Source organism: Carassius auratus, chromosome 6 (assembly GCF_003368295.1).
Source record: "Carassius auratus strain Wakin chromosome 6, ASM336829v1, whole genome shotgun sequence".
Taxonomy (NCBI): domain Eukaryota; kingdom Metazoa; phylum Chordata; class Actinopteri; order Cypriniformes; family Cyprinidae; genus Carassius; species Carassius auratus.
The window spans coordinates 7056452-7082437 of record NC_039248.1 but is presented as its reverse complement, the minus strand read 5'-3'; the positions used below and the strand labels follow the sequence as shown (position 1 = coordinate 7082437).

Sequence of the window (25986 nt, the reverse complement as noted above, 5' to 3'; positions counted from 1 at the left end):
GCTGCGATCGCTGGACAGAGGGACCGTTCTTCAATCGTCCGCGCGTTTGCATATGCTGGACTGTCCACTGGGTCAGATGAGTTGAATTTCCTACACATTATCCGTTTCCCAATATAGAAACCACCTACAGGAGATCAGATCTCAAAACCAATGAGCTTTTTTTTTTTTTACTATTTTGGGGACTCGTCAGTCAGCATAGGCACAACATATCAAACTTTACCTGCCGTTATATCCAGTTCGTAAATGAATGCAACAATAAATGCTGATTAATTAAATGTTTTAGAGACACTTAAAGAAAAGAAAAACAACAAATTAGGAATTAAAACAAACAAACAAACAAAAAAAAAAAGATTATGGAGAAAGGAGCAAACCACAGTAAATTTGCTCTGTTGCCATACTTTTACAGAATTTAGTGAAAATTGTATATTGGATGGGGGAAATCCATTAGTACGCTTTGAAAATTAAATCCAAAGAGAAATTATTAAAGAAGGAATAAAATAAACATATAGCCATACAATAACATTTCGCTTTATATCTTTGAAACTAGCGATACAGGGCTAGATGCACTATTCAGTAGTGACGCCATATCTGTTTCTCCTGCATCATGCTTAGGGAAAGTTTCAATAGATTAGGATGTGTTTCATCTGATTCCATTGCTCTCTCTGAGCGGTGAAGTGTTTCCATTGTGAGAAGGGAATCCCGCTGTAACAGAGGCAACTTTGTTAGGACTGAAGCGAGCTGCGTCATCGCTACGTCAGCAGCTTCCAGCTCCATGACGCTTGATGCGCAGCGCTGAACTTTTTAAGTCTCACCTGTGCAACTGACACGATAAAGTGCCTTGCAAAGAATCTTTTTTTTTTTTTTTTGTAAACATTGTTAAGTGCTTGCTGTTCTATATATAGTGCATCAGTTAAGCTTTTTTGTGACATTTCGTAATAAAGAAAGAAAATTAGCTGTAAACAATAGAGTAATATTTTTTCTCGGGTAAAAATACTCGTCTAAGCATAAACTATAGCTATACATGCGGTCCAAATCAATTTTGTTCTGAGAGTTAAATTGTCTTACGTGTTTGTACACCGTCCCAAAGAAAGGATAGTCTTAGAAAACGCCTTTCTATTCCAAGTGCGGTTACAATTAGACGCCTATGGACACGCCTACCTAAAAATGATTGGAGGAGAGATGTGAATCCTCTATACTGATTTGCCAATCCACCTGTTTGTCAAATACTTCCTGTCACTGTACTTCCTGGATTCCTGAATAAGTAACATTGTAACATCACAGCTGATACCTTCACTGTCCATGATTTTCCTTTTTAGACATCATCATCATCATCATCACCATCGCCAAAAACAGTAAGTAAAAACCAGCATAACCCGGCATATTATTTGCCGTCGATCGTCTAAGCCTGACCGATCTATTCTTGGATGCGAGCCAGCCACTGTTGCTCCAGCCCATAATATGCCAGTTTATAAAATGTATGTCATAGAATTGCGCATCAAAAGTTAAATTCAGATCTGTCTTTGTTTTATGTTATCGAACGATGTATTTGCAAAGAGATCTATGGGTGATGGTTGACTCGATGTCAAAAACAGGGTTCACGTGAGTTCACGTGATGTACTGGATGGGTTACATGAGTCTGTATCCATCTGTTGTCTCTAAGAACTGAGAATAAAGGCAACTCTTCTGATTTTTCTAATGAAGTGAAAACGGTTTGAGGTAAGATTGTAGAGATGCAATAGGCTGGCTTTAGCCTGAATTACTGTACATGTTCAGATTTCAGTCTAGGAGTCTCATATTCGCTTGATTCTCGTACACGAACTGTAAAATAATTATAACCTGTAAGATCACTCTCAGACGTTGTGGCTTCTCTCTCTCTATGCACATGGTTTCGCCATAAACGGAGCATGCAGGACAGGCGTGAAGTCAAGCAGTGTAGTAAGAATGACTCATTCACTTCCTCTAGTATCATGTAGTGAAATCACTTGCATCCCTAACCAAAGACTGATTATGGCTTTACTTTGACCTTCACCAGAGATAGTCAGTTTTAGGATTCATACAGTAGTTGTTTAGCCACACAAACTGGTCTTGGACATATCCGTTGTTGTTTTTTTCTTTCATTTTGACAAACAAAACACTGGTGAGTTGTGAACAAGTGTTGCAGGTTCACTGAATTTTATCATGACAAGGTCAGGGAATGTGATCGTGGTGATACAGAAGTTATTTTAGCTTCTTGGTATGACTGCAATGTATTTTGCTTATAATTATCAGAAAATCTGTCATGTTTTCATAAAGTAAGCTTGAGATGTATTGGATTTGTTCTCTAAGATTATTTTTGTAGCCTACATGCCCTCTTTGTCAGTCCTTTGCAATTTATGTTTTCTTTTTTTAACTTGAGAATAGCTCATTTTCGTTATTTGAGTATAATTTGAAGACATCAGAAAGGAAGAGTCAGTAACATGCAATTATAAAACAGAATACACTTAAAAAATGTAAAATGATTTATTTGTTTTCACACATAAGCATGACATCATTACGTTAAATTTACAGTTAAACTGTATTTATCCTAATAATATACATTATAAATGCACAGCACATTGCAAGTTCTTATCAGGAAGTGATACCAACATGAAGTTTTCTGTTTTGGCATTTATTCTTTAGATCTTTTTAATTTTTCAATCTGTTTCAGGGATCGATGGCTTTCAGAAAGGCAGTGAAGGGAACCCTAATAGGGGGCGGAGCTGTAGCAACAGCCTTCGGCCTATCACAGTTCTTTGAATACAAGAAGAATCAGGTATAGTTTTAAATAGCATCAGTGTTGTTGACCGACCTCATGCCATCTAAATATAAAGATTTGTCAAATTCTTTTGACAAATACCAAACATTTTCTTTTCACACCTCACATCCATACAGTGACTCCTACAGGTTAGACTGCAGAATACACAGACACATCTGTACCACAGCATGTCTTGTCCTGACTCAGGAATGTTCTCTATGTGTTTATACAACCTTAAAGATACAGCCTTATTCAGGACAGTATAACTCTGTCCCTGCAATTTGATCTTAAATCAATGAACAATGTATATCTATTTATAACTATTCCTTATTTATAATTCATAAAGGTTTATTCTTGTTTTCATGTGGTCAACAAACATATGAGACAGATTTCTTGAATGAGTGCTACAGATCTTATTAAGATTAGACCTATGAATCCAGATACATTAGAAATTCTCTTTTGCACCTTTAGGTACCTTCTCAAGTCTCCAAACTTACCCCGTTCTTTCTCTAGGGTAGACCACCGTATTAAAATCAGGTTTTGTTTGCTAAAGGGAGATTACACTTGAACAGTGATACACACATTGTCTCTCTTGAATATGTAATCATGAACAATCTGATCCCCATTCACGCCATCAGGGAGTGTGTCACACACCATGTTCTGTCCGTATTTAAACTAGTTAGAACCCCAGGGGTCTTGTCTGTTTAGATGCTATACCAAATAACGGAAGGTCAAGTAGATTAAGATAATCAACAAGGCTTTCTGGAGCAAATGAAAAAAAAAAAAAAAGACAGACCCTTGAAGAGCAATGGGAGTCCTGATTTTCTCTCTCATCATTTATTTAAATCTTCCCAAGCCCATTTTGCCCATTATCTTGCATCTCAACTGTTCCAATCCCAATGAAACTCCAGGGAGCGAGAGAATTATGCACTTTCAAGGACATTGTTTTTCATGGAGATTGTCACTGCACGATTAATTTATCAAAAAAAAAAAAAAAAAAAAACAGTTAAAGAAGATCTTTGAGTTTGTTACCAACATGAACACTCTGGCAAGACTTCATTGGATGTCAGATCACCTTCACGTCACATTTGCAACCCATGTTAAGCGTTTCACTGACACAAACTTTTGTTCTGATTTTTCTCCATTTATTTGTTCATTTATCCCCCGTGTCATCTCAATGCAGCCTAAATGGGTAAGCAAAAGTCAAAAGAGAAAGAATGAATATTCTTTCAGAAAATTGCTTGCAATCATGCATGTGGCAGATGCTAATCTTTGAGATTGTAATGTAAATTTGCTGAGCGTGTGTTTGTTTGCGAGTGCCTGTTTGTCTCCTCTATGGCAAGGGCACTGTTACACTCTGGCTGAAGTATCACTCTACGGTGGCCGTATTTGCATGAAATTCTCTGTTTCCGTCATGCACTTGTCCTGATTGCAGGACAGCCTCTCTTAATAGTGCGCGGATGTTTTAAATGTGTCTGTCCTTGGAAATAGACACTAATTACTGAATCTTGTTTTTACATGCTATTACTGTCTAAATTGCAAATGTCTGGGCTCATTTGGTCATTTGCAAGTCAAATGGACCCTACAGGCTTGTGGCGGCAGATTGATGTAATCATTTAGGCCAAATGCTAACGAAAAAATGAATAAAACGTTTCATTATGGCTAAAACCCTAGACACCTAGCTTCGCCCAGGCTTGTTTTCTCTTCATTTGAACTTTGCGTTTTTTTGCCTTCGTGCGACCGATAGATTGACAGCTGTTCATTCACAATTTCATAGTCCCACTCTTTGACTTTATAAGAGAACTTTAAGAAAAAAAAAACTGTTGATTTAGTTTAAATTCCGAAACTGATATCAAGCTTAAGTATAAAATATCTCATATTGCTGTCTGTTTTTATAATATGAAAGGTCACAGTGCCAGTTGCCATAAAGAGTGACCATGTCATGAATGCAAATTTTTATTTATTAAATTTTTTTATGTATCTCCCTTGAAAATAAAACTAGCATTGTAACCTAAAACTAACTGAACTTGAATTTTGAAAACCCAACATTTGAGATGAACAATCATCTTCATTTCTATGTCTTGGCATGCTGACTAACATATTGTTTCATGAAATATATATATATATATATATATAGATATATATATATAATTAATCTGTTTTTATTTACTTTGTTGTTATTATTTTCAAGATCAATCCAGAATGAATGAAAGCCTTATTGTTTGATCTATATTCAGCAATGACAACTTGCATACCAATAAAGGGGATCTCAGAATTGTGCAAGATTGTAATTTTACATGCATGTTACAAGCTTATGGAATTTCAATTCTGGATTGCATCTTTTAAGAACCTAAAGCTTATTCTAATGTCTTTTACCACACTTTTCTCTTATGTTTCTTTTTTCTGGAAATATCCAGGCTCAGCTGGCATATGTTGAAGCACAGGGTGAGTTAAAGGTGCCATTTAAGGATGCTCTTCCAACAAGAGAGGAGCAGCTTTCAACACTGCGGAAAACAGAAGAGTTTGATGTCTTGGTGGTGGGCGGCGGAGCCACGGGCTCAGGATGTGCCTTAGATGCTGTCACACGGAGTATGGAATCTCTCTTTTTTAAGTTTTGCAATTTTTACTGATAGAAACTTTGTGAAAGTGTGTTTATTGTGCAGGTCAGTTTCAATCCAATAATACATTTGCCCTGTATGCATTTTTAGTGTTAATTTACTTTCTTAAATGTGATGATTTATATTGGATTTTGATGGGGTTTTTTTTCTTATTAGATGTTGTATTCCACTAGGGTGGCCTGTCAGAATGTGCCTGGGTGCAATAAGCATGTTGTGATATTACAGATAGTGGAGAAATCCATATGTAAATGACAGCAACTGCAGTCTAAATATTTGGCACCATAAGGTCTTGAAATGCCAGTGCATTGTCTAATCCATTCCTTACCTGTCTTTCTGCCCCCTCGTCCAGATCTGAAGACCGCTCTGGTAGAACGGAGCGATTTTTCATCGGGCACCAGCAGCAGAAGCACCAAGCTCATTCACGGCGGAGTCCGCTATCTCCAGAAAGCCATCATGAAACTAGATTATGAGCAGGTGAAGGCCCCATTTTTCCCCATTTGCCCCTAATATTTAGAAGAAGGATTGCAAGGCCGCTTACGCCACCACTGTGACATTTTAAACACATCAGACAGACAGAGAAAAGCACAAACATTAAGTAGGATACTGCTGATCTGAAGTATCAGTGTGGGGGGATGAATAAACAAAACTTCAATAAGTTATCGGTTCTTGGAAATAGAAGCACTCTAAAATTTTTAACTCAAACGGACTGCGGTTAGAATTGGTTGTTGGCCAACTTAATGTAATTTTAAAAATGCTTATTTGAAATATGAATTAATAGGGTGCAAAATGACCTTGAAATGTAAGATCACATTTATATTAATTGCATCTATCAATATTTGCTGTCAAGTAAAGCCTCTAAATGAGGATAATTTGAAGACTTGAGTTTTTTTTTTTTTACTTGAGTAAATTAACATCTTTGGTTAAGAATAATTAAAGACTTTTTAAGTCTTTCTAAATTCTAATTTTTAAATCTATAAATTACATTTTCCCTGAAAATATGCAAGCAGCAGTCCTCTGGAGCCAGACAGTTTTATTTCTTCTTTCTTAGTACATGATGGTGAAAGAGGCTCTTCATGAACGTGCCAACCTACTGAACATCGCTCCCCACCTGTCTGCACCTTTACCTATAATGCTTCCTGTTTACAAGTAAGAAAACCAGTTTGATCTAATTACAATACAATACTCAACAAAACAATACAATACAATACTACAATAAAAACACTGACCATTTAACGGAAAAAAATATTAAAAAAGGAATGGAACTATGGGATTTAGACAGAAGAGAGTTAAAGAGAAACTCTGGTGGCTTCCTAGATTCATAAAAGACAGTTTTTGTATTTAAATCCATTGATAAGTTCACAGAAATGGCATTGAACCTTTCTTCTGGACACCTGCAGCAGGTGGGGTTCGGATATTCTGTGGATCAATGCTGGACCTCTCGCCTCCTCCGTCTCTGCCCCTTGTCATTCGGGGTTTTTAAAGGATCTTCCTGTCTTTACCATCATCATTACTAATTACTCGTGGCATTTATGCCTTGCTCTGATATTTAAAGCAGCCGGAGAAGTGTGAAAGGGTCATAGAAATGAGAAACCTCAAGATTACATCATATGCCTGTCCGATTTTTTTATTACTTAAAACAAATATGTCACAAGGTGCTATATGACTTAGTTACTACTTTGACAAATCTTATTCTGTCCATGTACAACCATATCTATTTTAATTAGTAATATACCCGGCTAGTTGCCTCTTTATAACCAGCAAAAAGACAAGGCTTTCTTACCATGGTACTCAAAATATGTTATTATAATTGATTTCAGATTGTGCATTGAATACGTTTGCTGAATTCATGTTTGAGTTCAGTAGTGAGAGGGACTGTTGATGTTCTCCACAGGTGGTGGCAGCTGCCGTATTACTGGGCCGGCATTAAAATGTACGACCTGGTCGCCGGATCACAGTGTCTGAAGAGCAGCTACGTCCTGAGTAAGAGCAAAGCGCTGGAGCTCTTCCCTATGCTGAAGAAAGACAAACTCGTGGGAGCCATTGTCTACTACGATGGTGAGCAGGAGCGAATCTAAGGTTAAAGTCTTGTGTGTGTGCACATTTTCTATTTCTTTCTTATCTCTTTTGTCCAATAATCAATTTTAAATTCTATAAATGAATGGAATTCTAAAATACTTTGAACTGTATAAACTACCGTTCAAATGTTTATGCGACTATTATTTTATTATTTGATCCAAATGCAGTAAAATGCTAACATTGAAATATCATTACAGTTTAAATTTTGTATGTATTTTAAAATGTAATTTAGCCCTGTGATGGCGAAGCTGAATGTTACTCCAGTCTTCAGTGTCATGAGATTCTATTGATTTGGTGCTCAAGAAACATTCCATTCCATTGCTTTAAAACAGTAAAAATCATTATGAGTAATACATTTGCCAAGCCTGTGGACAGAGATATATTTTTCTTTATACAGTATGAGAAAAAAAATCTTGATTGTCATTGATAACAATGATTTGTTGTCAATAAAACATCTACTATTGTGATTTATGCGTCAATAAGTGCGATCTCATTTGTCTCTGTGACATTCCTGCATAATCTTTATAAAACGGCCACCGGCTGTTGCAGCCGAACCCATTGTGCCCATGTCTCTGTTGGCCCGTCTGTGCCCTGCGCCGCCCGAGGCTGCCACCAGGCAAAACTTCCATATGTTCCTGGTTAGTCTGGGTGTGCAGAATGTGTCCCCTTTACTCAAGGTCCCCTCCGTGGCCGCACAAGCCCAACCCACCAACCCTGCCTTCCAGTGCTTCCTGTCAAACTACATTTGGCCCGTGTTGATACACACACTGTCCCTCGCAGGCTGCGCAGGCAGCTTATATTCAGGGGGAGCGCGGCGGCTATCTGAGCAGCGATCTGTCACATCGCGTCCATCTGTGGGAGAAACAGAGGCAAAGAGACGTCTGGATGCTCTGTTCCCTGCCGCGCCGTGTTTACGTGCTCTCAGTGACTGTGTTAAAAAGCGTCTTCATTTGCGTATGTATGTGTGTGGAGAATCGAAACCGGCGATTGTAATGACAGTTTAGAGGTTTTATTCGTTCTTCTCCCCACGTCCGTTCCTCCCTCTCTCTCCCCCCCACCATCCCTCCTTCCCCTGGGTTGTCAGCCGGCTTTTCTCTCCAATTATTCAATCTGGAACAATCACGGCCGTGACATTTCCGAATCTGACCTTCTCCGCTGGAGATCGCAGTCTGCCTGTCGCTATTTGCCTCCCTCTATTTCTCTCCCTCTCCCTCTCTCTCTCTTTCTCCTACTCATATCGCACTCTCTCGCTTCTTCTCTTCCTGTCCCTCATCCTCCTTGAGTCCTCTCTCCCTTTCTTTCCTCCACTATCTCATCCACATGCACGGCCGCCCGTCACTTCCCTTCTCCGCTATGATATGTCATTCATTCTTTTTGTAGGTCTTTTTTTGTATTAATCTAATCTGACGCTAAAACTCCCTTATCTGCGTTTTCAGTCATTTGTAATGTCGCGGTTTCTTTATTTCATTAGAATTGGGCTTGCAGCACAAATATGGAGCCAGAAGAGACTCAATAAAGATAAATGCACACACTACATTCACATATGCACACATAGGATTCATACATGCACACACATAATTCATAAATACACACACAGGATACACAAATGCACACAAAATTCACAAATGCACACACAAAATTTAAAAAGCACAGAAGATTCACAAATGCATACAAAATTCAGAAATGCACACAAAATTCAGAAATACACACACAATTTAGAAATGCAAACAACATTTACAAATGCACTCAAGATTCACAAATGCACAGGACAAGATTCAGAAATGTATTTCTGATGCACACACACATATATCTTGATTTACAAACTGCTTGCGGTCTGTGAACTTCACTGCATTTGTGTGTGAATTTTGAGACTCCCCTGACTTGGCTCGACACACAAATGCCTTTTTTTAAACAGGGAATGATCTGCAACCAATCAGATATCTCCCTTGTTTTAGCCAATCACAAGAATGCACCCCACGTGGGGGATTGTTTACTTATAAGCCAATCAGCGAACGACTCACTTTCCTCACGCAGCGAACGACTCAATTTCCTCAGCGAACAACTCACTTACCTCACGCAGCCGGCGACTCACTTTGCGCAGCCAGCGACCCACTTTGCGCAGCGAACGACTCACTTTCCTCACGAGTCACGCAGCGAACGACTCACTTTCCTCACCCAGCGAGCGACTCACTTTCCTCAGCGAACGATTCACTTTCCTCACGAGTCACGCAGCGAACGACTCACTTTCCTCACCCAGCGAGCGACTCACTTTCCTCAGCGAACGATTCACTTTCCTCAAGCAGCGAAGTTGAGCGAACGATTCACTTTCCTCACGCAGCGATCAACTCACTTTCCTAAGCGAACGACAGCCGGAGACCCACTTTTCGCAGACAGAGAGTCACTTTCCTCTCGCAGCGGACCACTGACTCTCTCTTCATGTAGGGACTGAATATTATAATTAAAGTGACTTCTATATTGCATCCAAAAGAATATTTAGATATATTTAAATATTCAAAAAGGTTTAAACATTTTTTTTTTTTTTACTTTCATTAAAATATTTCAATAAAATGAAATAATTGCCTATTGCAAATTTATGAATCCATGGTTAACTTTTTTTCTGCAGTCACTGGGCTGTATTGAGACATTTTTAAATTTATATTTAGTAAAAAATAATAAAAAATAAACCTGAATTGTAATCTAAACATCTGTATTTTCATACAATTTAATACAATTGCTGTGTGAACACGTTCATGTGATTGGCTTATAAGTAAACAATCCCCCCACATGGGGTGCATTCTTGTGATTGGCTAAAAGAAGGGTGATATCTGATTGGTTGCTGATCATTCCCTGTTTAAAAAAAAGCATTTGTGTGTCGAGCCAAGTCAGGGGAGTCTCAAAATTCACACACAAATGCAGTGAAGTTCACAGACCGCAAGCAGTTTATAAATCAAGATATGTGTGTGTGTGCATCAGAAATACATTTCTGAATCTTGTCCTGTGCATTTGTGAATCTTGAGTGCATTTGTAAATGTTGTTTGCATTTCTAAATTGTGTGTGTATTTCTGATTTTTGTGTGCATTTCTGAATTTTGTATGCATTTGTGAATCTTCTGTGCTTTTTAAATTTTGTGTGTGCATTTGTGAATTTTGTGCGCATTTGTGCATCTTGTGTGTGTATTTATGAATCCTGTGTGTGCATCTATGAATCCTGTGTGTGCATATGTGAATCCTGTGTGTGCATATGTGAATGTAGTGTGTGCATTTATCTTTATTGAGACTCTTCTGGCTCCATAACAAAAGCCCTGCTCTTTTCGCCATACCTGCAAGCTGTACTCTAATAAACATTCAAGCTCAACCAAGCGTTTCGTGTCTACTGCTGCAGGACACAGCTTTCCATGTGAGCTGTGATTTGTCCTCTTACATGATATTAACAATATTCCAACATGCATATGTTTGTATTATCCTTCTCTACATGGGTATTTTGATTTGAGTGAACCCATGTTCATGGGATCTCTAACAAAGCATGCTGGTGCCTTCACCGCACATTATTCTTTGAGAAGTGTGCCCTTTAAGCAGGCTTCCTGCCTGTGTTATTATTTTATTGTCTGGTGGAGTTTGCCCTGAGCATGTGTTAGCATTAGACATGCTTACGTGGGTTACCTATCCCTCTGATTCTTTAGCATCGAGAACACAGACCTGGAGCACAGAGGCCTTTTTTTATATATATATATACTGTAGTCGCTCTTTCATTGTCGTAATAGAGTGATATCGCATTGGCTTCAAGGTTTCCTGTAATTCATGTTTCAAATGTGTCTGAAATAGTTTAAATGCCTCAAAAGGCCCTGTAACAATATTGAACACCGTCGCGTCACTTCAAACACTGCAATCATGAAGCGAGTCTTGACTGGGTGCAGTGGCCTCTGGCATGTACAGAAAAACATTGTGTACCTACTTAACTATGTTTTGGGAATGAATTTGTACCCAGAAATGAGCTGATGAAATCTGATGTTTTTTGTACACTATACCGTTCAAAAGTTTGGGATCATTAAGTTTCTTGTGCTCATCAAGGCTGTATGTATTTGACCAAAAATGCAGAAAAAAAATATTATTTTGTGAAATATTATTTCAATTTAAAATAGCAGTTTCTATTTCAATATACTTCAAAATATAATTTATTCCTGTGATACAAAGTTGAATTTTCAGCATCATTACTCCAGTTTTCAGTGTCACATGATCCTCATTCTAATATGCTGATTTATTATCAGTGCTGGAAACAGTTGTGCTGCTTAATTTTTTTCTTCTTTTTTTGTGTAACCTGTGATACTTTTTGCAGGATTCATTTATGAATATAAAAAAGACAGGGAAAAAACAGCATTTATTCAAAATGTAAATCTTGTGTTAGAATATACACTACCGTTCAAAAGTTTGGCGTCAGTAAATATTTTTCTTCCTTTTTTTGAAAGTAATGAATACTTTTATTCAGCAAGGATGTGTTAAATGAATGAAAAGTGATAGTAAAGACTCATATTGTTAGAAAAGATTTCAATTTTTCTAATAAATGCTGTTCTTTTTTACTTTTTATTCATTAAAGAATCTTGGGAAAAAAGTATGTTTTAAAAAAAAAACATGAAGCAGCAAAACTGTTTCCAGCACTGATAATAAATCAGCATATTAGAATGATTTCTGAAGACACTAAATTCATGTGACACTAAAGACTGGAGTAATGATGCTGAAATTGATCTTCGATCACAAATAAATAATATTTGAAGTATTAAAAACAGAAAACCATTATTAGTAATTGAAATAATATTCACAATATTATTTTTTTCTATATTTTTGATTAAATAAATAAAGCCTTGACCTCAATAAATAACAAATCTCACTGATCCCAAACTTTTGAACGGCAGTGTATATGTGACACATTCTGCTCTGGCTCTTTTCAGGACAGCACAATGACTCCCGTATGAACCTGGCCATTGCTCTTACAGCGGCCCGTCATGGTGCTGCTATTGCTAACTACACAGAGGTGGTTCATCTGCTAAAGAAACCAGACCCAAAAACAGGCCAAGAGAAAGTTTGTGGAGCCCACTGCCGAGACATAATCACAGGTAAGATATGCCTTGATCGAAAACTAAATTAATTATGTTAATTAACATTTTCAAGTCAGCTTACACAGAAGTCACTTTCAAACCAATCAGCGTTCAGTGAATTTGTGTAATCAACTTAAAAAGATTGTGAAATGAAAGCATGGAAATCTTTCGCCCTTGTATGAATTTTCGATAGCGTGTATTTCCATTGAAATAACCAGATTTTGCATACATGACATGAGATCAAATCTACACATAATTTTTTTAATCTTTGCTTTCTTTTAAAGTTTCATTTCACCACAACCCAGCACTAACTAACCACCTTCCAATGACCCCTTTAAATTTTCTGCTCATAATCCTTTTATGAAGAGATATGTCTTCTATCCTCAGCAAATGACCCCTGCGGTTAGCTGCACTGAGTTAGAGTAACACCTCCCTCTGCCGTTCACAGGGCAGGAGTTTGACATTCGTGCCAAATGTGTCATTAACGCCACCGGCCCCTTCACTGACTCCCTGCGCAAAATGGACAACCAGAAAACTGCCGACATCTGCCAGCCTAGTGCAGGAGTGCACATTGTCATCCCTGGATATTATAGGTACCTTCCCGAATCTTTCAATCATATTGTACCTCTTTTTCCTCAAGTGTATTTTTATGGTGTTAACAGTTTACGGAGAGATTACATGCATATATGTACTTTTCCTACCAATTACAGCCCGGACAACATGGGGCTGTTAGACCCCGCCACCAGTGATGGCCGTGTCATATTCTTCCTGCCCTGGGAGAAGATGACTATCGCCGGCACGACAGACACGCCCACTGAAGTCACAGCCCATCCCATCCCAGTGGAGGATGACATCAACTTCATCCTGAGTGAAGTACGCAATTACCTCAGCCCTGACGTAGAAGGTAATGCTACCCTGTCCATGCTTTTTTTTTTTTTTTTTTTTTTCTTTTTTTTTTTTCGAATAAAGTATGGTGCTACACTAAAAGCAAAAAGAAAAACGCATGATCTCATTAAAAATACAATACTACACATTGGGATATGTTTAGCACAAACAAAAATTTTCTTTCGGAATTAAATTAATACTGTAAGCATTTCCTAAAGATGTGCAGTGAAGAGTTAGCGCTGAAAAGGCGTGGACACGGTTATTTTTACGCCTGACCCTATTGCATTCGTATGAGTTTCCCTTTAAGACACAAAATTTATGGGAGGACAGGAGAGTATTAAAATGAATCACGCAAACAAGCTTTGCTAACGTTTTCACTCATCAGATTATTTGCACCATTATTTTACGCCCCAAAAAAGCATGTCTTAAACTATTTTGCGCTTGAAATGGCTGCATTTGTTGATGCTAGGAGGATTCACCGCAAAGAACAGCGAGCACATGGTAGAAGGGAGAGGATTTTTTTTCCCACAAAAATTATTTAGAATGCCAGAAGAACACATTATCAAATCCAAACATGTCCTTAACGCTAACTTGTGCTGCACTTGCTAGATTGTGTTGGTCATCATGGAAATTAGATGTTGCGTCTGTGTTCTCAAATTTGCACTTTGTCAGTAAATCACCTGGAGAAATTTTTCACACCCATCACCACTGTTTTGGAATTGCACTAACACTAATTTGCCCTGTTTAGTAAAACTGGCCCATTGATTCTACGACAGTAAAGTCCTGGTTCCCTTTGTGCCCTATGCAAAACAAGACATTTTTTAATGATTTAGTAGGTTATATTGTATATGAAATTTTTCTTATATATTCCAGTTCCTATAATTCTTTTAGAACTTCTTAGATCTCTTAATGTTTTTGGAAGAAGTCAGTTATACTTACCAAGCCTTGTTGATTTATAAAATGCTAGTCAACAGCTACAGTCACTTTGAGAGTAAAAAAAACAAAACATATCAGTCATCACAAAATTAATACCAATGGTTTCTGACAATATATTGTGATCTTATGAAGCAAAACAATTGGTCTGTGCAAGAAACTGAATTTAATTTACAACATTATGTACCTGTATTACCTTTAGAGGTGGCAAAAATTGTCCTTAAGTCTGTATTATATAGTTTGCATTGTATTGTTTTGATTAACTGAAGAAGACTCATTCCTTCATTTAGGAATTGTTTGTATTAGACTGGTTGGACTGTATAGTTCTTGCCAGGGGTGTCACTAGGGTTTCTGGCATCCCCTTTGGTTGAAAATGCATTCTGGTCCACTCCCCTTTCCCCCTTCTCAAGGGCTTGCATTTTTTTTAAACAAAAAATTTGCAGAAAGCGTGTCTCAGCTGAACTGACTAAATCTACATATGTCCAATCATTCAAAAGATTTGGGTCCCTGTAAGATTTTATTTTATTATATTTCATTTGTTATGTTTTTGAAAAAAAGTTGCTTATGGTCACCAATGCTGCATTTATTTGATACATAATAATAACTAATAATAATTTATTTCATGCACTTTAATAGATTTTTGCTGTATAAAATTATTAAAAAAAAATTTTTAATCTTACTGATTACAGAAGTGTATGAATGGGTGATTTCTGCCAAAACATTTTAATTCCGACATTTTTCAGTTATGAACTTAATAATGCAAGATGAAAATACTTTATTTCTGCATATGTTAATGAACAGACAGACAGCAGTATAGACAGAACGGCTTGCATTGGTTGTGTTGAGTCTAGTAACTACTAGTTGGGACTGATAACTATTCCAAGCATCTTCCTTTGAAAGCGGAGGTATTGATTTTTGAGCGCAGCCCTCTAATTGTTCAAAGCGCTGTGGATGCTGGCTTGATTGCTTGATTGATTAGCTTCATAACTAATTTTCCTTCACAAAAAAATGCTTGCTCATTTTCTCTGATTGTTAGGCAAGTCGTTAAGAGTTTGTTGAGTCTCGTTATCTCATCCAGCACTGTATGTGTCTTTCAGCTGCTGTAGAAAGTCATCCGGCTGTCTGTTATTAACATTACGTGTGCTCATAAACCGCAATGTGACGGCTGCCTTGTGTCTCGGTGTCTTCTGCTTTGTTCCGGGCGTGAATGAGCAACCAAGCGACTCTGTTGACCTGGGAGGGTTGTGTGAGAGTGTGAATAAAGCAGATCATAGAGAAGCAGGATGGATTGAGCAATGGAGGAATGACACAGAGACCTTGCCTCGACGGAGGGTTGAGGCTGGACTGGACTCGGCTCTAGTGAAGGCTGCTAAAGGGATTTGGCTGTGGGAGATTTGTCACAATGACAATGTAGGGGCAAGGGCCCTCCAGTTCAGATACTATGTGTGATTGCATGTGATGAACAGAGAGATTTGAAAAATCTGGCCTGTTTAAAGTAGGACTGCACTAAAAATAAACCAGAACCTCCCAGGGAATTCATAGAATAATAAAATCTATAAAATCCTCTATCCTGAAATATACATGTCCATCTATAAATAAACTGATACATGCTGAAGGGTATCTCTGTTGTTTTTGTCCTGAGCAGCTGCTACTGTCCCAAACTATACTACATTTTGACAGAAGCTTGGCTTAATTGAATTTTGATTTGAAGCCCCGCCCCCACACCGAAAAATCATTGGTTCCTCTCCTCATGTGTATTGATCTTCAGACATTAATGAAGACTGTCTTCTAGCCTTCATCTGCAGTGCATTCCAAGAGCGTTCACAAACAGTGAGATATCTTTTGATTAACTGATTTGTGATCAGTTGTCACTTCACATCCCATTTTTAAGTTCAAAATGGGCAGACAAACTTCTTGTTGACCTGTTTGTGTCCATTTAGGACATGTTGTTGTGGATAAAGCATCTCCAAAAGTAAAATAATTATCTTCCATTTTCAGCCTAGTTTGACCAAAGCTGTTTTTTTTAAAGGAAAAAAATGCCTAAACCAATATTGGCCTAAACCAATATGGTGGCCGATATATTGTAGAGGTGTTCTGATCAGAGCAGCTGTTACTACACAGAGCCGTTGTTAATAGAGAAGATGCGCAAATCCACTTCATTTTCAGCGTTTTTTGGTGCATCTTCTCTATTAACAACGGCTCTGTGTAGTAACAGCTGCTCTGTGTGAAATCACGCACCTGATGGAATTAACTGCTGATTAGAGAACCGGCTTTACTGACGAGATGCGCATAACAATCGGCCGATCGTGATCGGAGCACCCCTAATATATTGCGTATGGTCATTGTGACTCTTTGAGAACTTCGAGTGCATTCCACAGCCTGAAAATGGACTGAATTCTTCTCTTGAGAATGAGATTACTTGAATGCATTCGACGGCCCAGTGGTCTATTGCTTAGGATCATTTAGACTAAAGGTGTGTGTGTGTGTGTGTGTGTGTGTGTGTTATTGGTCTCCACAGTCTGCTGTCTGCAGAGCTCCGCTCCCTAGCCTTGTCATTAATGTTTCAGAGATGCCCTTTGATAATGAGAGTGCCGTCTCTGTTTTTCCCCCCATTCAGAAATATCAACCTGCATATTACAGTGGCAGGTGTACCGCAGATCGATACACAACTCCCTCTTAATAATTAATGCTTGAGATGTCGCCACAATAGGGAAATTGACTCTGGACTCATAGTAATGGTTTGTTGGTTGAACAAAGCAACTCAAGTTTTTCAGACAATCTCGCTTCCCGTGTTACCCCTTGGTCATTTATCAAACAAAATAGCTTTTAATGCAGACATCACTGTCATTTTTATGTATGAACGGTTATGGATGTAGCTGTAAAACAGGGCACTGCATAAATACAATCGCATGGCCTATTGTAGTCCTGTCAATCAGATACACTCCACACACACTTCAGCTGTCAGAGATTGTCAGCGTCTCTGGTTTCTTTGGTTCTCAGTGCGGCGGGGGGATGTCCTGGCGGCCTGGAGTGGCATTCGTCCGCTAGTCACCGACCCCAACTCCAAAGACACGCAGTCCATCTGTCGTAACCACATCGTCAACATCAGCGACAGCGGACTCATCACCATTGCTGGTCAGTGCTACTAACTTATGCCTTGGTCTCCATTTTTCCAATATTGTCTTTCATAAAATGGTTTAATTTAGTTTTGTACAATATTAATTTTTTCATGATTTATTTTTTTAATTCCCCCTTTTCTATAGATATATTTATTGGTAATATAATGGTTTAACTTTTGAAGTTGAAGAAATTGTCATTTTAAACTTACTGTAAAATACATTTTGCAATTCTTTCTTAAATGATTTATCTCATATTGAACGTATGATTACAATTTGTATTTCTTATTTACTTTATAATATTACATAATAATGATAATAATAATCATTTTAATATTAATATTATTAAAAATAATATTTTATTTATATTATAAATATATATGTTAATATTTTTTAATCACATTTTATATTGACTTTTTTCCCCAGAACTGCTTCTTAATATCAATGCTGTGTTGCTTAGTATTTTTGTGAAAACCACTGTATTTATTTAAATTAGTATTTTTGTATCATTTAATGCATCCATTCTGAATATGACTATTAATTTATTTTAAAAAGTACTGACTCCAAACTTATACTAGTATACAATAAAAAAATAAATTATTAATTATTATTATTATAATGTAAAAATGCTAATTAAAGGCAAAACAATAAATACAAATATCAAAATATTAAGTCTTAATCTCAAATTTTTTTGTAACTCTAGGTGGAAAGTGGACAACCTATCGTTCTATGGCTGAGGAGACTCTTGATGCAGCTATAAAGGCTCATAACCTCTCAGGTGGTCCCAGCAGGACGGTCGGTCTGATGCTGGATGGTGGGAAGGACTGGACCCCCACCCTGTACATTCGCTTGGTTCAAGACTACGGCTTGGAAAACGAGGTGGGTTTTGAAGCCTTACTACTTATGCATTCTACCAGTCCGAGCTCTTTGGAGCAGGCTCAGCTGCTCCATAACGTTCAGTCACCCATGATCCTGTGGGGGAGAGAATGTCTGGCAACCCCTTGTTTGGAAGCATGAGAGCTTGATGGAGCCGTAGCGCTACCAAGGATGTTGTTTTGCCAGCATATTTAAAAAGGTCACCATGCAGATATTTTTGACAGCTCTTGACCTTTGGTGAGAGATATAAAAGAAAACGTGGCCATGTTTATTTGTCTGAATGCTTAATGAAGCAAAGGTGTTCATAAGCTAGTAAAGAAAACATCTCTACAGTCTTAAGTGAATGTTTAAAATCTCGCTTTGCAGTGGGTTTCCTACATAGGGCAAGAAAGTTGAATCATGAAACTTACCAGTCTTGTTAAAAACTGTTACATCCCTAAGGAATAACATTTTTTTTTCTGAACTCACAGGTTGCTCAGCACTTGGCAGCCACCTATGGAGGAAGAGCATTTGAAGTTGCCAAAATGGCCCAGGTGACAGGCAAGAGATGGCCTATAGTGGGGAAACGCCTTGTGTCTGAATTTCCCTACATAGAGAGTGAGGTAAGCACTCTGAAGTTATAATACTGACAGTTATCTTGCAGTGTACCATTTGTTGAACCCCACCTTACATTACTGACAAGCTTTTGCTTCTTAAAGGGACAGTTCACCCAGTGTTGCCAAGTATTAGTTGCCACATTGTCTGATGTGCTGTCTCCACAGTCTTTAGTTCTCTTTTGGAAAGTCACTCTGAAATGAACACAAGCTGTTCCTTGAAATAATCTTAAGTTTTTCTTCCTTTCATGAGAGGCTGAGCTCAGTAATGGTTCAAATACTGTCAAAATTGTAAATATATGCAAGATTCACTGCTGGGTTGAAATCTAAACTTCATATTTTAAAATATAACATGCTATTCAGTCAAATAAAAATACATGAATGTCTGATTGCCTTCCAAACCATTTCTGTTAAAACTGACTTAAATGAAAATGAGCGTGATGTTTCCTGTCTGGATTAAGGTGCAGTATGCTGTAAAGGAGTATGCATGTACAGCCATCGATGTGATTGCTCGCCGAACTCGACTGGGCTTTCTGAACGTGCAGGCTGCGGATGAGGCTCTGCCACTTATTGTTGAGATCATGGGCAAAGAACTGCAGTGGACTGAGCAAAAAAAGAAAGTATGTCATCTATATCATGGCTTATTTCTTTAGAATACAGATTGACAGTGTTTCTTTTTTTAATTACAATCAAAGCATAATTTGCTTTAAGTTCACATTTAGTGTGCATATGAATTCAAGTCACAATTCAGATCCATGAGAACATTTTAGTTCAATACTTGATTTATTGAATTTAACGTTTGTGCAAATCTGTTACCCTTGCACTGCACACCGCTTTTTTGTCCTGACCGAAAGCTAAAGGTCCCAGCCAGGTTAATTTAGGTAACAGCTAATAATAGGCCTCAGCTATTGTTAGTTTGTTTCTTAAATGGTCTTTTTAACAAGGAGTCTCCACTCCATGATAAGATCACAATTCAGTTGTACAATAAACGCCTAGCACAACTCCTCAAGATGAATATGGCTGTTACGTCTGTGCTCGGAGCAGTGTTTGAAAGTGTGCGTGTAGTGCGTTTGTAAGGCGGTGATAGAGTTACTCCAGCTTTTGCACGTTGGTCGTAAGTTTCCTGTCTGATAAACAGAAGCACTAATAATAGCACCAATCACTGTGCAGCTTTGATACTGTTCAGTTCCCACGAGTTCAGGGCTCAAATCTGCTCACAATGCAGGTGCACCACACCCACCAAACACATGCACGGACACAGACACAATGCTCTGCTGGGAGCCTCGATCCAGCGCAGGTATATCACAGCTCTGCAAAGGCAAGCCAGTATTCTCAGCCTGTCCATTGCAGCAATGTTTATGTTGCTGTTTCTGCTGCATGAAACACTTTTTGAATCTGAATATCAGTATCTACTGGAAGCTACTACCTGTATTTTCTTATAAAAAATGCTCCAATTATCTTTGGTTTATTTACAACTTTGTGTTGGGTCAAATAGTTTCAACTTCCCCCTTCTTAAATTCCCCCTTAGTAACAGCCAATTTGCAAACCATGCATTATACTACAAAGGTTGCTTCAAAACGTGTTTTGTGTGAGTCAACTCCTCTCTTCACTCTGGAACTTTTCCCTCAGCATTAAGCAGGCTTGGGTAAGCCCACTGCTTAAGAAACCATCTCTAAATCCAGCGCTATTAGAAAACTACAGACCGGTATCCTTTCTTCCATTCATTGCAAAGACACTTAAGTGAGCTGTGTTCAACCAGCTCTCTATGTTCCTTGTACAGAACAACCTCCTGGACAGCAACCAATCTGACTTCAAAAGTGGCCACTCAACTGAGACTGCCCTGCTCAGAAAGATGGGCATCTCTGGAACCGCACTCCTGTGGTTGAAGTCCTACCTCTCTGATAGAACCTTCAGCATGTCTTGGAGGGGTGATTTTTCAAAGTCACAACAACTTGGTACTAGGGTTCCTCAAGGCTCAGTACTTGGACCACTTCTCTTCTCCATCTACATGACATCATTAGGATCTGTCATTCAGAAGCATGACACCCATTTCTACTTCTTATTCCAGCCTGATGACCCGACGGTAGCTGCTCGCATTTCAGCCTGTCTGAGTGACATTTCTAGCTGGATGAATGACCATCACCTGCAGCTCAACCTTACAAAGACAGAACTCCTGGTGGTTCCAGCTAAGCCTTCGTTTCATCACATCTTCTCTATACAGCTGGGTTTGTCAACCATAACTCCTTCCAGGACAGCCAGAAACCTGGGAGTTAAGCTTCACAGACCATATTGCTAAAACGACTCGGTCCTGCAGATTTGTCCTATACAACATTAGGAAGATTAGACCTTTCCTGTCGGAGCAAGCCACCCAAATTCTTGTCCAAGCTCTTGTTCTCTCCAGACTGGACTATTGTAATGCTCTCCTGGCAGGCCTTCCTGCATGAACTATCAGGCCTCTGCAACTGATCCAGAATGCAGCAGCGAGGGTTGTCTTCAATGAGCCAAAAAAAGGTCACGTTACTCCTCTTCTCATCAGGTTACACTGGCTACAAGTAGCCGCTCGCATCAAATTCAAGGTACTAATGCTTGTCTACAAGACGACCACTGGCACGGCACCAACATACCTAAACTCACTAGTTAAATCTTATGTGCCCTCCAGAAGTTTGCACTCTGCAAGTGAACGACGCCTTTGGTGCCATCCAAAAGAAGTTCAAAATCACTCTCGTGGTCATTCTCCTGGACTGTGCCCAGCTTGAGGAATGACCTCCCAATCTCAAGTCGATACTCATTTTCAAGAAACATCTCAAGACTCATCTTTTTCGCTAGCACTTAACCAACTAATACTAGGACTTTTCTTGTCTTTCATATATTCAAAAAGAAAAAAACTGGCTATGCGTTCTGTACTAGACTAACTGAGACTTGTCATGGCACTTGTATATTGTAGCTTGTTCTCTTGTTGATCTGATTGCTTCTATTGTTCTCATTTGTAAGTCGCTTTGGATAAAAGCGTCTGCTAAATGGTTAAATGTAAATGTAATGTAAATGTTTAAATGTGCCACTGTTATGATCAGGAAAATGAATCATTTATTAAATTATTAAATTGTTTCTAATCTTAAGGTACTGATTGTGTTTTTGGTTTTTGTTTGTCTACAGGAAGAGCTGGAGGCAGCAAAGAATTTTCTGCACCTGGAGATGGGTTATAAAGCTTGCTCTGAGCAGCTCAGCAAGACCACAGAGATCTCACTCACTGCCTCAGAGATAGCAAGGTATAAGATGAGTGTGTTAGTTAAGTGTACAAGATCCTACATCTCTCACTTTCTTAATATTATCATTATTATAATTGACAGGTATAAGAAACGCTTTTACAAGTTTGATAAGGAGAGTAAAGGCTTTATCACAACAGTGGATGTCCAGCAAGTGCTAGAGGTGAGTTATAATGTCTTACAATTCCAACTGAGCTTCCACTGTAAGTTGCTTTAGTTTTTCTTGACCATTTTCCACCCTTTCTCTGATCAGTTTTATATATACGGATAAGACTTAAGTATACAGAAAATTACCGCTTAGTAATAACCGCAAGTTGCCATGGATATGCAGAGATGAGGGGACTTTTTTTTTTATCTCTGTTACTTAATTTTAATCAATGTTCATTACTTTTTAATTTTTCTCAAGGCATGCAATTTAACTGCAAGATGAAATGTACTTAAAAATGTACTTACAAAAATTTTGTCATTGTTTACTCTCCCTCATGTTGTTCCAAACCTGTAAGAGTTTCTTTCTTCTGCTGAACACAAAAGAAGATTTTTTTTGAAGAATGTTGGTAACCAAACGGTTGATGGTTGACTTCTATAGAATGTAAAAAAAATACTATGTAAGTCAGTGGCTACTATCAGTAGTTTAGTTACCAACATTCTTCAAATTATTTTCTTTTGCGCTCAACAGAAAAAGCTCATACAGTTTTGGTGAGTAAACTATGACAGAATTTTACATTTTTTTTGTGAACTATCCCTTTAAATGTGTTATGTTTGCCAAACAATCTTAACTTTAAAATTATATATACATATTAGGGGTGTAACGATACGCGCATTCGTATTGAACTGTTCAGTACGAGGCTTTAGGTTCGGTACGCGGTACGCATTATGTACCGAACAGTTCGTTGGACTATATATTTAAAAAAAAAAGTTAAATATAATGATATGCATTCAACAAGGTAGCCAAATAACCCAAACGAAGTAACAGGCAACGCCTGACACCCCCGAAGAAGAAAAAAACACCAACTTATATGTTTATGTTACTCAGTCAGGCGCTCGCTCACTCAGTACGCGCTGAAGGCGCGTTGCAAAATAGCCAATGCGTTTAACAGACCAGAAATAGAAGATCCTCCAATAACCAACAGGTCTGGTGTTTGGGTGCACTTTGGATTCCCTTTAAGCTATGGTGATGGCAAGAGAGTGGTGGATAAAAAAACAACAATGTCGCATCTGCTACATGACAATAGGGTACACCAGCGGGAATAAAAAAAAAAAAGAAACACCAGTGGGAATACTTGAAACATGTCAACTCATTTACGCCGACATCACCTTAGTGTGTCAGTATCTGGGAAAAGACGAAAAAAAGGAGAAACATAAACGTAACAAACTATCCCCGCAGCATTTAGACATAGGCTACATTTCCAACTGACTCAAACAGGGCAAAAGACATCACCGCGGCGATTGGTAGGCTTCTTTTACGTTACATTTACATTATAGCCGGGGATATGAGACCTTACTATTTACCATTCATTCTATCATCACCATTATAGCTTACAGGGAATTCAAAGTGCACCCAAACACCAGACCTGTTGGTCATTGGAGGATCTTCTATTTCTGGTCTGTTAAATGCATTAGACATTTTGCAACGAGCCTTCAGCGCGAGCTGAGTGAGCGAGCGCCTTAGGGGCCGTTCACATATCGCGCCTAAAAACGCGTAGGCGCGTCTTTCTCCTCCTTTCCAAAGCGCTCGGGCAGAAGCGCTCATGAGGCGTCTGTCTTTGCTAAGCAACAATGACGTGCTCTCTCCATGAAGATGCGGAAATTTCAGCAAAGGATAAATGGATTTGCAGCTCTAAAAATCGCTTGCAGTAGGCTAGCTCTGCTAATAAATTTATTTCAAAATTGCAATCCATATACAACTATGATCAGCTGTTCCTTCATCTTGGCTGAGCTTTCAACGTTGTTACGGGAAAGGATGAAGCTGATTGGTTAGTTCTTGTCACATGACCCGCGGTGCGCTTGCGGCATTCTAAAAAGTTTTTGAAAATGTTTTTACATTTTGCTATCTAAAACGTACCGAACCCTACCGAACCGAACCGTGATATCAGCGTATCGTATCGAACCGAACCGTGAATTTTGTGAACCGTTACACCCCTAATACATATATGTGTATCTGTATTCTGAGGTGCTAAAAAAAATTAATTATGGGCAGAGATCATAGCATGTGTTTGTATTACCAAAGAATAAGATTTGAAATAATTTCACTCGTAAATTGCTTGTAAGATCTCATTGTCTCTGGTTTATGTGCAGTCCTTAACATTTCCGTTTAATGTCTCTTAGTTACTGATTCTATAACTGATTTGTGTTCTTTCAGAAACTCAGCATTCATATTGATGAGAATGCCCTTCATGAGATCCTCAACGAGGTGGACCTCAACAAAAACGGGCAGGTAGAACTGGATGAGTTCTTGCAGGTATGAACATCTATTTATAGACTACCGCTTGTCTTGGTGTCACTCTGGTTTTCAGGCAGGATTTGTAGTTGTAGGTGTGAAAACCTAAAAAATTAAAAGTGCTTGTTATCTTCATGTCAGTACATCTATGTTTTGTCATAAGATGACTGGTTCACAGCGATTAGTCCCTGTGAAATGTCATACCTGTGTCAGAATGAGTATAAAGTAGATCTGGTGTCTCTAGAGTTTCAGTTAATTAATAGTGAACACCACTTTTTCTGTGCTTTTTACTATAATGAAGCATGAACTAGATTACCATATATGGGGCAGGAGAAAAGTGTTAAAAGTAATAACCTTTCTGGGGTTTGAACCAGAAACCTTTAAATTAATGTCACTTCACTTGACCAGGCTTTAACCAAAGCCTCACTTGGCGGCCATATTGGTATTGCCTTTGGACAACAAGTTACAGTTATTTAAGTACAGCAAAGTAGTGGGTCATGTTTACATTTAATGAACATTAACACTGTCATTCAAAAGTGTATTTTTTTTATTTATTTATTTTTAATTGCAATGATATTTTATTATATTAAAAAGTTTTCTGTATATTTGAACAAAGAAATGTATCCTTAGTGTGCATAAGAAAATTCAAAAACATGTCAAAAGGCAAACTTTCAAAAGGTGTATTTCAAATCAGAAAAAAAGTTATCATTGGTATCTTAAGTTGTGCCGCTGAAGCTTAAATCATGCAAAAAATAATGTGGCTGTAACCATTAAGCTAGGTTTTGCTCTCTGATTGGTTCAGCTCATGTGTGCGGTCCAGAGAGGCCAAATCTCTGACAGTCGTCTGGCTATCCTGATGAAGACGGTCGAGGAGGGCTTGGATCTGAGAGGACCTGTCTCGGTTGACCGCAGTGGAGGCGGTGTTTGAGTCCCAACGAACCAAAACATCCACCAGACAACAGCTCCCACCACAAAGTTGGATAAACACCAAAATCGCTGACTGCTGTGCCCACTCTGGTCAGATCACAAGCACATCCTCTCATGTCATTAACTCACCCAGCCAGCTGGCTGCCATTGACTTCAATCTTGACTGCAATTTTGTTTTAGCATGCTTATTTAAATTGATTTTAATAAAAAAGATTTTATTATAATATTAAATTATTAGAGCAGAATATATTCTTAAAAAAATATTTCAAAGCGTATTCAAGAGTCTATATTTTTATCTAATGCATGCAGTGCCATGTTGTGTGACCTGGTAAGCATGAAAAGATTGTCTCTTTAATGTTTCTCTGAGCAGCTTTATCCGGTGTGCTTTCTGTTGTGCCAT

General features: G+C 38.3%; 1 protein-coding gene across 3 annotated transcripts; it reads left to right on the top strand.

Moving 5' to 3' along the window:
* On the top strand, nucleotides 1-25986 carry LOC113093183 (glycerol-3-phosphate dehydrogenase, mitochondrial-like). Of its 3 annotated transcripts, XM_026259051.1 has the most exons (19): nucleotides 1-71; nucleotides 1317-1352; nucleotides 2687-2791; nucleotides 3957-3965; nucleotides 5191-5362; nucleotides 5741-5865; nucleotides 6440-6537; nucleotides 7283-7446; nucleotides 12410-12574; nucleotides 13005-13149; nucleotides 13267-13460; nucleotides 17375-17509; nucleotides 18194-18369; nucleotides 18837-18968; nucleotides 19421-19579; nucleotides 22113-22225; nucleotides 22307-22385; nucleotides 24582-24680; nucleotides 25462-25986. In XM_026259051.1, the coding sequence occupies exons 3-19, from the start codon at nucleotides 2693-2695 to the stop codon at nucleotides 25585-25587; spliced, it is 2190 nt and encodes a 729-aa protein (XP_026114836.1). In that variant the 5' UTR covers nucleotides 1-71; nucleotides 1317-1352; nucleotides 2687-2692; the 3' UTR covers nucleotides 25588-25986. The 3 variants fall into 3 exon arrangements, with proteins under 3 accessions (XP_026114836.1, XP_026114833.1, XP_026114837.1); XM_026259048.1 differs by lacking the exon at nucleotides 1-71 and having other exon boundaries at nucleotides 1239-1352; XM_026259052.1 differs by lacking the exons at nucleotides 1-71; nucleotides 3957-3965 and having other exon boundaries at nucleotides 1239-1352.